Source organism: Chiloscyllium punctatum, chromosome 3 (assembly GCF_047496795.1).
Source record: "Chiloscyllium punctatum isolate Juve2018m chromosome 3, sChiPun1.3, whole genome shotgun sequence".
Taxonomy (NCBI): domain Eukaryota; kingdom Metazoa; phylum Chordata; class Chondrichthyes; order Orectolobiformes; family Hemiscylliidae; genus Chiloscyllium; species Chiloscyllium punctatum.
The window spans coordinates 36552098-36568896 of record NC_092741.1 but is presented as its reverse complement, the minus strand read 5'-3'; the positions used below and the strand labels follow the sequence as shown (position 1 = coordinate 36568896).

Genomic DNA, 16799 nt, shown 5'->3' with positions numbered 1-16799 from the left:
CTCTATTTCTTTCTGTAGTGAAATGTTCATGTCAATTGAGTATTTCTCACTCCTGACTTTCACGATCAATATGCTGTGATTTGCAAACAATGGGTTGAGGAATGGCAAGTAACATTTGCAACCACACAGTTACCAGACAGTGACCATCTCCGCAAAGAGACAATTTAAATACCACCCTATGAATTGAATTGCATTACCATCACTGAAGCCCCATTATCAAAATTCTGGAGGGGGGGGGTTACCAAAAACGTAATTGGGTTGACCAGAAACTTAAATGGACTCACTATATACATACACTGGCTACCAGAGTCTAGAAATACTGCAGCGAGTAACTCAGCTCCTCACTCCCTAAAACCTGTCCAGTACCAACACGGCACAAGTCAGGAATGTGATGGAATACTCCCCACCTGCCTAGATAGGTGCAGCTCCAGCAACACTCAAAAAGCTTGACACCATCCAGGTCAAAGCAGCCCACTTGATTGGCACCACATCCCCAAATGTCCACTCCCTCCACCACTGATGCTCAGCATTATGTGTGTATGATGTATAAGATGCACTGCAAACATTCACCAACAATTCTTTGATGGCACCTTCCAAACCAATGATCATTTCCATCTAGAAGGACAAGGGCAGCAGATACATGGGAACACCACCTCCTGCAAGTTCCCCTCCATGCCACTTGGCATCCTGACTTGGAAATATAATGGAGTTAAGGTCCATATGAGCCCTAGTTTAATTGGATGGTGAAGCAGGATCAGTGACTAAATAGCCTACTCCTGTCTTAGAGCCATTACAGTGAATTGAAAAAAAAATCCATTGTAGAACTGTTCGAGATTAGATTAGATTACAGTGTGGAAACAGGCCCTTCGGCCCAACCAGTCCACACCGACCCTCCGAAGAGTAACCCACCCAGACCCATTTCCTTCTGGCTAACATACCTAACACTATGGGCAATTTAACATGACCAACTCACCTTTTGGACTGTGGGAGGAAACCGGAGCACCCGGAGGAAACCCATGCATCTCCAATCTCCCCATCTACCCTTCCCACCCATATTGCTCTCTATATTCACCGCTGTCAACACCATCTAAGGCATTAATATACCTCAAATTCACTTTTCCACTTAGGCACAAGACCATACTTTCAATGTTCGCACTCATGGAATAGTTGATACGACAATAGTAAGAAGCAACGTGATTCTGACATTGTGTTTCAAAATGGGGGTTTTAAATTGAGATTCTTTGTTGAATGATCAACAATTTGGATCTGGTGCAGAATTATTATGGACTGACTTCTCAAGCTAGTCAGCAGACCATTCATTATTTTACTTACTGGAGCAGGCCACAATCAACTTAACTTTATTCAAAAATTATATTCTAGTACTTAGGTCAAAGTTATTTCCATGACTGGAAATTCAAAACCATTCAAGCTCCAAAATCTAAAAAAAATCAAATTTCCCTAAATTGTTTCTAAAAATACTGAACCATATCCAATATTTGCTGGCATCAGCTTTCCTTGATTCAAGAGTCAATTGCCACCATTAAGAGTTTAGATCAGAGTGGTGCCGGAAAAGCACAGCAGGTCAGCCAGCATCCGAGGAGCAGGAAAATCGACATTTCAGTCAAAAGCCCTTCATCAGGAATAGAGGCAGGAAGCCTCCAGGGTGGAGAGATAAGTGGGGGGAGAGGTGGGGCTGGGGAGAAGGTAGCTGGTTTCCAGCATCTACAGTCCTTACTTTTGCCTACCATTAGGAGTTGTCAACTCAGTGCCAGCTCTTCACCTTTCCTCTTGAGCCTGAACATGTGTCACCTTTCACAAAACCCACCACAGTGAACAGTTTTTACCATCCTCATTCATAAAAACAAGTAAGATTGCACACATGGAAATGTAGAAGGGAATGCATTTCTCTTCTGGTTCTTGATTGCTAAGGAGATCAATGGTTACAGGGAGAAGGCAGGAGAATGGGATTGAGAAATATATCAGCCATGACTCAATGGGCCGAATAGCCTAATTCTACTCCTACATCTTTACAGTCCCTGTTTGAACAATGTCCTCAAAAAAATGTTGAAAAGGCAAAGAGAATTTCGAAACAGATAGACACTCCAACTGGCGTGAAGTGAATTTATAAAGCTTCTAGTAAAAAAAACAAAAATGAATATTCAATAGAGACACACGATTGGATAATGGTGACTTCATAACCATCTGCTTTAGAAACAACAATAGACAATGGGAACAAAGAGAAAAGTATTTCTAAATCCATAGGTAGTTTTACCTTTGCCCAGAGAGCTTTCAAAGTTAGAAATCTTAGTCTTCATTTCTTTTTCTCCCTCTACCTTCTCTCGCCAGATTTAATGCACTTCTGTAGTTCAAGGCTTAAGTGGCACAAACTAACTTTTGTTGCATTGTCAATTGCTGCATAAATACATGTTGCTGCTATTGCATCCAGTTATAACACACTGACTACTATAGCTGACATCAGCTACCACGATGCAGTGTCGGCTGTTAAACACATTCTTAGCCTAAGTATGCTTGCTGTGAAGTTATCTTCTGCCACAATCAGTTGCCATTTAAAATTGAATGTTTACTTCCTTTTGACAGCTAAATATTCTTTGTAGCTTTCAGAATACATTTGTGTTTCCTATTGTATAGTTTCTGCAAAATAATTTCCGGCTCAATTCTGGTGTGAGGAACATAAAGTGAAATAGGGACAGATACAGCATTGCAGGATTAATGATATTCTTTGAGTAACTTTGGAACATATTGTAGTTTTGTTTGATTTTACAGCTCGCTGCAAAAGTGCACCATCAGGATGAGTATTAATGTGCGCTAAATGATCCATTTGATGTGATATATCAGCTTGGTTAGTGGCACGCTTGCCCCTGAATGCAATTGATTCAAACACACAATTTGGGTTGGTGATTCAGTGCACGACTCTGGGAGTGCTTCATCAACCAATTCTATTAATTGAGTTTTAAACCGAAGTCTGTATCCAAGGCCAGGTGAAAAATTCCCAGCCAAAATAGAGGCAGGGAAATTATCTCAGTCCTCAATTAATACTATCAAAAGTAGATTAACCAATCATTTATCGCAATGCTACTTGTCAATTGTTGTGTGAAAATTGATCAGCACATTTTCATTAAAAAGAACACTACATTTTGAAATTAATTGGCTGCGAAATACTTTAGGACGTCCTGTATTTGTGCAAGACGTATTTGTGTCGGTAGGGATCTTGAGAGCTTTCATTTTACTCTTTTCCACGCAACTGGGTTAACAGCATGAAACCAGGAAAGGTCACGTGAAGGAACTTTGGAAAATCTATGGCCCTGATGCTTCAATGCTTCACTTTTGTATGTTCCAGAACAACTTAACTGTCAGTGGTGTCAGTTGCAATTAAGAAACTCCATCCAATACAGTTCCTTTTGGCAAATCACTAGACTATATATTCCTTGATCCAGTGCTGCCAATATTGATTTGTGGAGGGCAGTGCTTGCTATTATGATTTGCCTGTACTGCTTGCAAATAAAGTTTTTCACTGTACTTAGGTACGTGTGACTACAATAAATCAAATCAAGTCGAACAGGCTCGGGCTATTTTCCCTGGAGTGTCGGAGGCTGAGGGGTGACCTTATAGAGGTCTATAAAATCATGAGGGGCATGGATAGGATAAATAGACAAAGTCTTTTCCCTGGGGTGGGGGAGTCCAGAACAAGAGGGCATAGGTTTAGGGTGAGGGGGGAAAGATATAAAAGAGACATAAGGGGCAACTTTTTCATGCAGAAGGTGGTATGTGTATGGAACGAACTGCCAGAGGATGTGGTGGAGGTTGGTACAATTGCAACATTTAAAAGGCATCTGAATGGGTATATGAATAGGAAGGGTTTGGAGGGATATGGTCTGGGTGCAGGCAGGTGGGACTAGATTGGGTTGGGATATCTGGTTGGCATGGACGAGTTAGACTGAAGGGTCTGTTTCCATGCTGTACATCTCTATGACTCAGGTGGTTATGTCATTGGACTGAACTCCTATTGAATTCAGTTTTCAGTTAAACAAATTCAGATTGTGTCATCTCCTATTTTTGTTACATGGTATCTTTTGATAACGACTGCACTAATTGCAATTATATGTCGTAGAGTCAAGGAGTCAGACAGCATGGAAACAAACCCTTCAGTTCAACCAGCCCATGCCACACATAATCCCAAGCTAAATAGTCCCACCTGCCTTCTCTTGGCCCATGTCCATATAAACCTTGAGGCCTGTCTGTTTTTTTGCACTTCCATTGCCATTTCCTGTTGCTTTTCCCCATTGTTGTTTTTTATATTTAATATTTCTGGCCCTTTACATCATTCCTAATTCCAGTCCCCACCCCCCCAACCGCCCCCGCCCAATAACCCCACTCTCCAAACTTTCCCAAGTGCTCAAGTTCTGATGAAAACTTTTATTTTCTTCCAGAATGTGGCATCACTGGAAAGGCCAGCATGTGGTACGTGCCCATTAGAGTTGCTTGCTGGGCCATTTCAGAGGGCAGTCAAGAGTCAACCATATTGCAAATGGAGCCAGATTTTAGATTTCCTTCCCTAAATAGGGACATAAGGAAAGGAAATCCCTTATTTCCTTATGGCGTAAGCCATTTGGCTCTTTGAACATGCTCCACCAATCAATAAGATCACCACTGACCTCCACTTTTCTGTGTGCCTTCCATAAACTTTATCTCCCTCACTATCAAAAATCCATCTAACATCCTTAAGTAAATCAAATGTTCCAGCCTCCACTGTTTCCTGAGGAACAGAGTCTCACAATTTATTAGTTCTCTGATTGAAAAAATCCTTCTCGTCTCCATTTTAAATATGAGACCTCTTATTCTTAAACAAGTGCCCCTAGTTCTAGTCTCTTCTCCAAAGGTGACAATCCTCTCAGAATCCATCCTGTCATTCCACTCAGGATCTTGTATGTTTCAATAAGATTACCTCACATTCATATAAAAAACACCGCTGAATACGGGTCTAATCTGTTCAACCTTTCTTTATTGGAATGAGTTGCAATAAATTTTCAAACAATGAGACCAAAACTATACCAGAACTCCAGATGTAATCTCACCAAGGGCATGTACGGTGGCAGAAAATCTTTCTATATTTATATTGCATTCCCCTTGCACTAACTATCTATATTCATGTATCGTCCTATTCACTTGCTGGGTCTGCAGACTAACTTATGGCTAATGCACCAGGACACCAAGGTGGCTGAGTAATCTTTGAGTAAATTGTACTTCCTATTCTATTCTTCCACCAAGATGGACAAGCTCACATTTTCCTACATATTCCTCCAACACCTTTGCCAAATCTATATCCCTTTGCAGACTCTCCACATCTTCTCGCAATTAAATTTCTTAACTATCCTGGTGTAATCAATAAATTTAGCTAACTTACATTTGGTCATTTCATCCAAGTCATTGACGTAGGTTATGTATAATTGAGGTTGCAGCACCAATCCCTGTGACATACCATTAGTTGCAACTTGCCAATCTGAAAGAAACCTCCCTGATTCCTGTTAGCTAACCAATCCTTTATCCATGTTAATATGTTAGCCCTGACACCATGATTTTAGAGGGCACTCATGAACTAGGTGGGCTTTTATAAAAATCAATGATAGTTGTCATGAGCTAGTTAGTTTATTTTCTGAGACTGACTCCAAATTTATTGATTGAATTTAAATTTCACCAGCTGCCATGGTAGGATTTGAACCCATGTTCTCAGAGCATTAGCTAGGGTCCTCTGGATTATTGATGCAGTGACATCATCATCAATCCTCTCATCTCCTCTGCGTATGTCATGAAACTGAAACATTAACTCGAGTAAAATGATAACTAAAGTCGCCATTATCCCAGAGGACCAAAGGTCGATACTCCCATTAGATATAGACAACTGCAGGTAATTTAACCTGAGAGCCATCACACCTCTGGAGAGAGGCAAGGTCGAGAAAGCAATTCCTTCATGGTAACCTCAGCCATTATGGGATTGGAATCTACACTGCTGGCATCACTCTGTATCGCAAACCAGCTATCCAACTAACTAAGCTAACCGACTCCAAATCATTAGCACTTAACTTCAAATCATGTTTCCATTTTAGCCAGTTTCTTAAATTCCATCCATGTTGGGAAATCAACATTCCAGCTTTGCAATATTGGAACCTAGTGTCAAAAGTTTAAAGGGAGAATACAGTTCCTTTAAAAAATGATTACCGGCTTTAAATTTTCTTGGAATTTCCAAATTTTGATGTCCCAAAGCACTTCATAACCAAAGATTTCCTGCATTACAGTTGTAATTGTTGTGACAATCAATATCCACACAGAAAGATCATACTAACCCAACTAACCTACACATCCCTGGACACCATGAGCAAATTAGCATGGCAAATCAACCTGACCTGCACGTCTTTGGACTGTGAGTGGAAACTGGAGTACCCGGAGGAAATCTACGCAATCACAGGGAGAAGGTGCAAATTCCACTCAGCCAGTTGCTCTAGGGTAGAATTAAACCCAGATCCCTGGTACTGTGAGACAGCAATGCTAATCATGGAGCCACTATTCCCTACATCGGTTTCTTACACGGTCCAATCCTGCAGGTTAGGTGGATTGGCCAAGCTAAATTTCCCTTAGTGTCCAGAAATGTGCAGGCAAAGTGGCTTAGTCATGGTAGCACAGTGGTTAGCACTGCTGCCAGAGACCCAGGTTCAATTCCCGCCTCAGGCGACTGACTGTGTGGAGTTTGCACATTCTCCCCGTGTCTGCGTGGATTTCCTCTGGGTGCTCCGGTTTCCTCCCACAGTCACAAAGATGTGCAGGTCAGGTGAATTGCCTGTAGTGTTAGGTAAGGGGTAAATGTAGGGGTATGGGTGGGTTACGCTTCGGCGGGGCAGTGTGGACTTGTTGGGCCGAAGGGCCTGTTTCCACACTGTAAGTAATCTAATCTAATCATGTCATGGGAAATGCAGGGTTACAGGGGTGGGGTAGGAGTTGGGTCTGGGATGGGATGCTCTTTGGAGGGTCGGTGTGGCCTCGATGGACCAAATGATCATCTTTTACACTGTCGGGATTTTATAATGTAATGGCAGAGCAGAGTCCTTGGGCCAAATGCCCTAAAATTTGCTCCTTTATTGTATTGTATGAACTCTGTCACATAATATATATATTTATGCACCTATTGTATAGAAGTAAAATGCTTAATATCCTGGAGTTAATCAAAATAATGTTTATGGAGCTATATTTGGAGAGTTCCTAACAGACATTTTAATTTTTTTTGTGTGTAGCAATTTTATTTCTTCCTTAACGTTTGAATTCTAGGAGACACCCCCCCCCCCCCTCCACATTGTTGCAGCACCATAATATTGAGAGCAGTACTGTGGGAGATTAAGTATCATGAAAAGGCTCATAAACTGGGTCTCCTGTAACTATTTGTTGTTTTCATATCATCACGATGGTGCAGCATCTGTAAACAAGTCCGTGCATTAGACTGTTGGAGTGAATTGGTGACTGTAGGTGTCCCTCATACTGCTGCTGCCTTCATGCTGGTACTGTTTAGTTGCTGCTCACAAAACATAGGGCACTCTTGACTGGAGTCAGCTGATAGATATAAACAATGCTGCTATTCTTCTCTGACTCTCTCGGGTCTCGGAACCAATCGTGGTGCTCATGAGACAATGACCCCGTTTCACTGTGGCATTGGCAAAATAATGCAGAAAAGAATTTCATTTGAGTCTACTGAGCAAATAATTAACTGCTGCTATCAATAATTATTTCATTGCTTTGTGTAACCTCTCATAAAATAACATTTCACTGTAATTTCTTCCCCCACTATTATGAAAAATTTTAAGCACTATCGCTTCAGTATTGTTTTTTCAAATGTATCAGCCCTGTAATGACTCATATATGTCTGGTTTCTGAGCTTTAAAAAGATGAAGTACTCTTTAACATGTGCATCACTAATTATGTCGAAAATGATTTCCAAAGGCAGCGATGATGCAGCAAGTCTGTATTGGCACTAACTTAAACTTTGACGGTCATTATTTTCAACTAGACTTGCTTGTCTGCAATGTTAGATAATGTTATTTGCAGCAAAACAAACTCCTAAACTCTAGATAACGAGCAAAAGCATGGACATTTGATTTGAAATCTGTACTGTAGATTATCTTGTGATTTCAGACATTGAGAGATGTTAGCATTACATATCGTACGCAATGTTAACAGCACAGTTAAAGCATGCACTCCAGCTCCTTGTGTCATAAAGATTCTTGAAAATATGGTCCACCCTCAATGCACAATCGTGCAAGTGTAAGAAATGTTACAAAGGCAGGCGGTGAGCTGGAAGATTCACCTTCGCTGCCTGTAAACAAGATGCGTGTTGTCTTACACGGCACAAAATGGAAATCCACAGATCAAAACAATGCTGAGGTACAGTTCCTTGAATACTTTCAAACCTCTGACAGTTATTACATTTTAAATGATAAGGTTATGTTCAGCAGGGAGATTGATTTGAAATCACAGAAATAAACTCAACTGAGATAAAATTCAGTGATATCAACAACATATTTATTGAGTGAGATAACTATCGTTTCTGCAACAGGCAAAGAATTAGTTAGCTGAATAACCAGTCAGTCTTTTTACCCCTGAAATATATTTTATAATTTGCCAACATTTCTCATTTATTTAAAGTCTGTCATACTATTGACTCACAATCAATGTGTAACCAGTATGGCGAGAATTCTGATCCTTGGGTCATGTTATCTATGTAAAAATAACATTTTATAATATTGTTGAATTGGTCGTGCTACATAAGAATTTTAATAAAAGCTCCTTATTAATCAGATTGATTTATGATACAAACCACAGGAATCCCGTGCTATGTGTCTATACTTACATGTTCCTTGATGCTTTAGCAAGTGCTTTTGTTCTGTTCTCAAGATGTGGCCATTGATGACAAGGCTAGCATAGATTGCCAGTAGTTGTCCAGTAGGTGATGGCCTAATGGTATTATCACTTGATGCTGTTAATCCAGAGACCTAGCTAATGTTCTTGGGGACCCAAGTTCAAATCCTGTCATGGCAGATGGTGGAATTTGAATTCAATTAAAAATCTGCAATTAAGAGGTGAATGATAACCACAAATACATAGCTGATTGTCAGGGGGAAAAAAATCTATCTGATTCACTCATGCCCATTAGGGAAGAAAGCTGCCATCCTTCCTGGTCTGGCTGACATGTAACTCCAGACTCACATCCCTCTGGTCAATTAGGGTGTGGGCAATAAATATTGGTCTAGCCAGCGACATCCTCAACCCATGTTGGAATTTTTAAAAAAGTGATATTGAGCCATGAAGGCTACTCTGTTGTGGAGGTACGCCCAAAAGTCCTGTTAGGGGGAGAATTCTAGGACTTTGACATATGTCCAGGTCTGAATGATTGTAATTTGGAGGGAGACTTGGAGGTGATGCTGACATGAATTTGCTGTCCTAGTTCTTCTCAATGGTGAAGAAACTGCTGATGAAGAAACCTTTGCGAGTTGTCCACAGACTACCTGAGCCATAAGGTTTCTGAAAACCCAACTTACTTCCTCTGCCTTCAGTCATTTAGCGAACCTCTGTCAGGGTTGGTCAGTTAATTATACCACCGAGAAAGAAAAGAAAAAATCAGGCCTGGTTCCCAATCCTGATTAGTTTTTCAGTGACTGCTACTTTAAAATGTGAGGAAAAGTTCAAGTATATTTGTGCTTAGTTTGCCAGTAATTAGTGGTTGGGAGTACTGTACAGAAGAAAACTGGAAGTACTTCGGCAATTGTCTGCATCTTCAAAACAGGAGAGGAAGAGGAATTAATCCAAAATTTTACATTTTTTTTCCAATTGAACCTCTATCTTGAGCAGTTTTGAGAGGCTGCACTTGTCATCCTACAAACTCTTTTGGAGACTTCGCACATTCTTTACTGTTCCTTCTGCATTGTAAGTTCTAAGTTGGTCCCACTCCTCTCCCTTTTCTACACTGTCCTTCAAATGTTTTCTGTGATGAGAAAGGCTTTATGAAGCATTTCAGTCATTAATGGCTGACTTGTCAAGCAACAAAGATTGTGCCCTTAAAGGTCCACATTGGACTAAACACATACTTACTTCAGAACAGTACTGACTCAGTGATGCATTTTGAAAGTGCTATCTTTTAATTGAAGCATTAAACTATGGATTTGTTATGCTAACTCAATTGGATGTAAAATCCCCTGTGGAACTTTTTCACAAGTAATTTGTTGTTCTGGTATCCTGACTAATGTTCTTTCCTCAACCAACAGAAAATAGAACATCTGGTCAGTTGTTTCAATATTTGTGTGTCAGTTGCTACTATGTATAATGTGCTGCTGGTGCAAGTTCTTTCATTTGCTTTCAACATTGCATCAAGGAGCCCAGGCAAAGCTGCAGTGTCTGGGAATTTGATGGAAACCTGGCAAAAAGGAATGGTTGTGGTTGTTAGAGGTCAGTCATCTCAGCTCCAAGACATCTCTGCAGAGTTCCACAGGGGAGTGTCCTTGACCCAATCATTTTCAGCTACTTCATCAATGACCTTGCACCATCATAAGGTTAAAGTGGGGATGTTCACTGGTTCACCCTGCAATGTTCAGCGTCATTCACAATTCCACAGGAACTGAAGCAGTCCATATCCAAATGCAGCAAGGCTTGGACAATATGCAAGTAAGACAATTAGCAAGAAGCATTCACACCATACAGGTGTCAGGTAATGACCATCTCCAACAAGAATGAGAATCTAACAATCACCCCTTGGTGTTCAACTGCATCAGTATCACATAATTCTCCACTACCAACATCAGGGGGTTACAATTAATGAGAATCTGAACTGGACTATCCACTTAAATATTGTGACTACAAGAGCAGGTCAAAGGCCAGGAATCTCAAAATAAGTAACCCACCTTTTGACTCTTCAAAGCCTGCCCACAAGTCACAAGTCACAAGCCAGCAGTGTGATGGAATACTCCCCATTTGCCTGGATGAGTGCAGCTCCAACAATACTTGAGAAGCTTGACACCATCCAGGATTAAGTAGCCTGCTTAGCACCGCATCCATAAGCATCCACTCCCTCCACCATTGACGCTTGGCAGCAGCAGTGTATACCAATCTACAAGATACGCTGTAGACCAAGGCTCCCTAGGCACCACCTTCCAAACCCATGACCATTTCCATTTGGAAGGACAAGGGCAGCAAATTCTTGAGAACATCACCACCTGCATGTTCCCCTCCAAGCCATACACCATCCTGACCTGGAAATATAATGTCGTTTCCTCAGTGTCACTGGATCAAAATTCTGGAACTCCTTTCCTAACAGCACTGAGGGTGCATTTACACCAAATGGACTGTAGAGAACCACCTTCTCAAAGATGGTTAGCAATGGGTAATAAATGTTGATCGGTGAATTTCTTAAAAAATATTACACAAATTAATTTCTCTAATTGGTACTAATTAGCAAGCTTGTTCTCAATAATATAAACCATTTCTGGTTCAGAATTAGTGGAAAGAGACCATTTCCATCTTTACATGGGCTTTACAAAATTATCACTGTGTCACTGTTCTGTTGCTAACAGTTTGGAACTCTTATTATAAAACAGAATATGCAAGAGTGCATCCATGATAAACGTTTTGATTTGTTTTTACAGAAATTGATAAATCTTCTTCCTTTTCAGTATTTATTCAGATATCCATGATCTCACGATCTTTAGTTTTCCTTTTCTTCTCTAACGTTATTGGTCTCTGTTCAACGATATGATTGTTTCCTTGACTGAATATTGATCTTTTGTTGGCCAATGAGTTCGAGGAATGTATGATTTTAAAAGCAGTCTCCGAACTTTTGACTGGAATGACTGCAAAGCCCCAAAAACAGCAAGATTATCTGTCCATCAAAGTGCAGTGAGTGGAGAATAGTTACGGTACTAATTGTGTGCGTAAAATAAATCTCAGTATTGCGATTGACAGAGAAATTATCCATTCCTCTCAACAACAACTCCTGCTTACATTTATGTGACGCTTTTTATGTAGTAAGATATCCCCAAGATACTTTACAGGCGCATTAGCGAATTAAATTTGACACGGCCAGATCTCTGTTCTGACTGTAACTTATCAAGTGATTATATGCAGACATTTATATATAGCAGTCATTGAGCTACTGGACAAGCTTGCTGTAATGTTTTGTTAATCTTTTGCTCCTGTACCCTTTGTTTTTAAAATTAGCCGGAGGCAATTTGGACCTAAAGACAAAGAAGAGGTGAAAATCATTGAGCACCAGACCCAGTACCTTCGTCTGATGCCGCACCTCGCTGCCTCACTCGCTCTGACTTTTACAAGCAGGTAGGAAACTTGTTTCATTTCCTGTTGTCTTTGTGTGTATGCAAATCAAAAGCAATATGTTCAAAAACAATGTGGAAAGCGTTTCTCTGCAGGAGAAACATTAACATGCTGATGAAGACCCCTTTTCACGTGTGGACATCATCCTGAGGGTACCTGCAGTAAATGTTAAGTCGATCACACAAATTCCTGCAGATGTTAACCACTTTAGTGTACTCCCATCAACCCCTACTAATGTTAACATAGTCACATATGATAATATGAACATTTGATTAGGAGTAGACCATTTGGCCAGGCAAACCTTTTCTGCCATTTGATCAGATCTTGCTTGATCTGATTTTAAGTCCAATCCACATCACTCCTTTGCCCTGAGAACCTTTCACGCCATTGCTCACAGATTTGCGGATGACACCACTGCAGTGGATTGGATGTCAAACAATGATGAGACAGAATACAGGAAAGAGATAGACATCTAAGTGGCATGGTGTAAAGACAACAATCTATCCCTCAGTGTCATCAAAATGAAGGTGCTGGTCATTGACTTCAGGAAATGGAGGGGTGGACATGCCCCTGTCTCAATTAATGGTGCTGAGGTGGAGGTGGTCAAGAGCTTCAAGCTCCACGGAGTAGATATCAGCAACAATCTATCCTGATCCATCCACATCGATACTACAGTCAATAAATTACACCAGTGCCACTGTCCACGATGATTCTTAGCAATTTTTACCAATGCTCCATAGAAAGTAACCTCATTGGATGCATAATGGCTTGGTATGATAACTGCTCTGCCCACAACCTGCACGAAATTACAGAAAGCTGTGAATGCAGCCCATTAGAAAAAAACAGCCCGCCTTCCTTTGACTCCACCTACATTTCCCAGTGCCTCAGGAAAGCAGCCAACATAATCAAAGACCCCACTCTCCCCGGTTGTAATCTCTTCCACCCTTTTGCATCGGGCAGAAGATACCAAATTTTGAAAACACGAAACAACAGTTTCAAGAACAGCTTCTTCCCTGCTGTTACCAGACTTATGAACCGACCACTCAAATAATTGAGTTGACCTTTCTCTGCACCTTCTCTGTCGCTGTGACACTATATTCTGTATTCGGTTCTATAATCCTGATGTACTTATATAAAGTATGATTTATCTGGTTAGCACATAAAACAATACTTTTCACTGCATCTTGGAGCATGTAACAATAATAAATTAAATCAAGTCAAATCAAAACAGAACCAATCCATTTCTAATTCAACAATATTCAAAGATTCTGCTTCTACAGACTTTTGAAAAGGTGAGTTCCAAAGACTCATGAATCATAGAGTCACAGAGATGTACAGCACAGAAACAGACCCTTCAGTTTAACTCGTCGATGCCAACCAGATATCCCAACCTAATCTAGTCCCACCTGCCAGCACCTGGCCCATATCCCTCCAAACCCTTCCTATTCACATACCCTTTTAAATGTTGCAATTGTACCAGCCTCCACCACTTCCTCTGGCAGCTCATTCCATACACGTACCACCCTCTGCGTGAAAAAGTTGCCCCTTGTGTCTCTTTTATATCTTTCCCCTCTCACCCTAAACCTATGCCCTCTTGTTCTGGACTCTCATACCCCAGGGAAAAGACTTTGCCTATTTATCCTATCCATGCCACTCATGATTTTATAAACCTCTATAAGGTCATCCTTCAGCCTCTGATGTCCCAGGGAAATCAGCCCCAGCCTGTTCAGCCTCTCCCTATAGTTCAAATCCCCCAATCCTGGCAACATCCTTGTAAATCTTTTCTGAACCCTTTCAAGTTTCACAATATCTTTCTGATAGGAAGGAGACCAGAATTACACGCAATATTCCAACAGTGGCCTAACCAATGGCCTGTACAGGTGCAACATGCTGAGAGAAAAGTTCTTCATTCTTTAAATGGTCATCCTTTTATTTTTAAATGATGACTCTTCATGCTAGCTTTCCCCACCAAAGGATACATCCTCTTTGTTTATTCATTTGTGGGACATTGGTGTCACAGGCTGGGCCAGCATTTATTGACCATCCCCAATTACCCTGGAAAAGGTGATGGTGACCTTTGTTCTTGAATGGGGTAGTTCATGGGTGTAGGGAACACAATGCTGTTAAGGAGGGAGCCCCAGGATTTTGACTCGCAGTGATGAAGGAACAGTGATATGTTCCCATGTCAGGATGGTGAGATGTTTTGTAAAATAACTTGCACCACTTGGTGGTGTTCTCATGCATCTACCTCTCATGTCCTTCAGGGTGGTACAGGTTCTGAGCTTAGAAGATGCTGTCAGAGGAGCCTTGCTGAGTTACTGCAGTGCATCTTGTAGATCATACTCACTGCTAACACTTTGCATTGGTGGTAGATGGGAAGTCAAGCAGACTATTTTGACCTGGATAATGTCAAACTACTTGAGCGTTTTTGGAGCTGCACCCATCCACTTGGATAGTATTCCATCACTCGTGTGACTTGTTGTTTGTAGATGATGGACAGGCTTTGAGGAGTTGGGATGTGAATTGCAGACCACAAAAGTGCCAAACTTTGACCTGCTGTTGTAGCCACAGCATTTATATGGCTGGCTAAGTTCAATGTTTGGTCACTGTTAACCCTGAAGGTACTTACTGTGGGGTTTCAGTGATGGCAATGCTCTTGAATGTCAAGAAGAGATGTCTTTGTTCTCTCTTGTTGGAAATGATCATTGCCTTACAAATGTTTCTTCCCACATGTCAGCCCAAGCCTAGATGTAATGCTACAAACAGTGGTGAACATTGTGCAATTGTCAGTGAACATCCCTGCACCTGACCTTGTAATAGAAGGAAAATCTTTGATGAAGCAACTGAACATTGGACCTCGGACAAGATACTGAGAAACTCTTGTAGTGATGTCTTATCTCACCTGTGAAGACCCCTCAGGATCTTGTATGTTTCAATCAAGTTATCTCTTTCTCTTCTTAATTCCTGCAGACACAAGTCAAGCCCGTATGACTTTTCCGAATAAGATACCCTTCCCATACCAAATGTTCATCTTCTGTGAACTGCTTCCAATGCATTTTCATCCTTCCTTAAGTAAGGAGACCAGTACTGTACACTGTACTCCAGATGTAGTCTTGCTGGCACACAATATAATTGAAGCTTAACCTCTCTATTTTTGTAATCAGTTATCCACCCAAGAAATGATAACATTCTACATGCTTGCCAAATTGCTTGCTCTACCTATAGAGAAAACTTTTGCAATTTATGTACTAAAATACCCAGATCCTTCTGCATTTCAGAGCATGGCAATTTCTCGCCATTTTGATGATATTATTCTTTAATTCTTCCTGCCAAAATGACAGTTTTGCATTTTCTCACATTATGCTCCAATTTGCCATATATTTACCCATTAACTTAAACTATTTATATTCCTTTCTGACCTCTTTACAATTTATTCTTCTATGTGTTATTTTCTACCTGTTTCTACCTATTCATCAGCAAATTTATCCATCATTCCTAGGTTCCATTCATCCACGTATTTCAGATGAATTGTAAGAAGTTTGAAGCGCAGCAGTTCACTGGTACGCCACTCATTAGCTCTTACCAATGCGAAAGAAGATCCTACTCGCTGTTTCCTGTCAGCAAGTCAATCTGCTATTCATGTCAATTACCGCCTACACAATGACCCTTTACTTTTATAAATAACCTTTGATGTAGCTCCTTATTAAGTACCTTCTGGAAATCCAAGTACAGTGCATTAATTGGTTCCCCTCTATCCACAGCACAAATTACTTTTTCAAAGAATTCAAATAATTTATTTACATATGATTTCCTTTTCACAAAACTATGTTGACTCTGTGTGATTACCTTGAACTTTGCTGAGTGCGCTGCTTTAACACCTTTATAGCTTCCAATATTCTCCATACAACAGATTTTATGATTGTGATGGAAGGAATGTGCTGATAATCAAGCTCCACTACACTACCAGTCAAGCCATTAATATAAAAGTGTCAATTCAAACACCAAAGTGGCCAATTAATTCCCTTTTCTGTTACTATCCAGAATAAAAGAGCATTTTACCAGGCTCTACAACGACCTCAAATAATCTCTTTATTCTAACACAAATCTTATTCATAAAGCAATTGGCAAACACTGGTTAACATCTGAGCATTAGTGTGTAATTATAACTAATACTAAATACAGACACACTTGCTCAACTCAAAAACACAACAGTGTTTGCAGTGAAGATTTTATTTAAAAAGGGGCAAAGAAACACAAACACACTGTTGCCTAAGAGACTGAAAACAAAAGATAGAATTTGATGACTTCTCACAATCTACCAGGTTTCTTGTCAACAAAATCAAATGCTGACATTTGTATATTAATGACTCGGAGGAAGGAAGCAAATATACTGCAGCCAAATTTGCAGATGACACAAAAAG

General features: G+C 40.5%; 1 protein-coding gene across 1 annotated transcript in view; it reads left to right on the top strand.

The window, feature by feature from the left end:
* Window positions 1-16799, top strand: part of acoxl (acyl-CoA oxidase-like) — a 392592-nt gene that overhangs the window by 137336 nt on the left and 238457 nt on the right. Inside the window, exon 11 of the mRNA XM_072551478.1 lies at window positions 12265-12381. Coding sequence (XP_072407579.1) covers window positions 12265-12381 — 117 coding nt within the window. The remainder of the gene's footprint in view (window positions 1-12264; window positions 12382-16799) is intronic.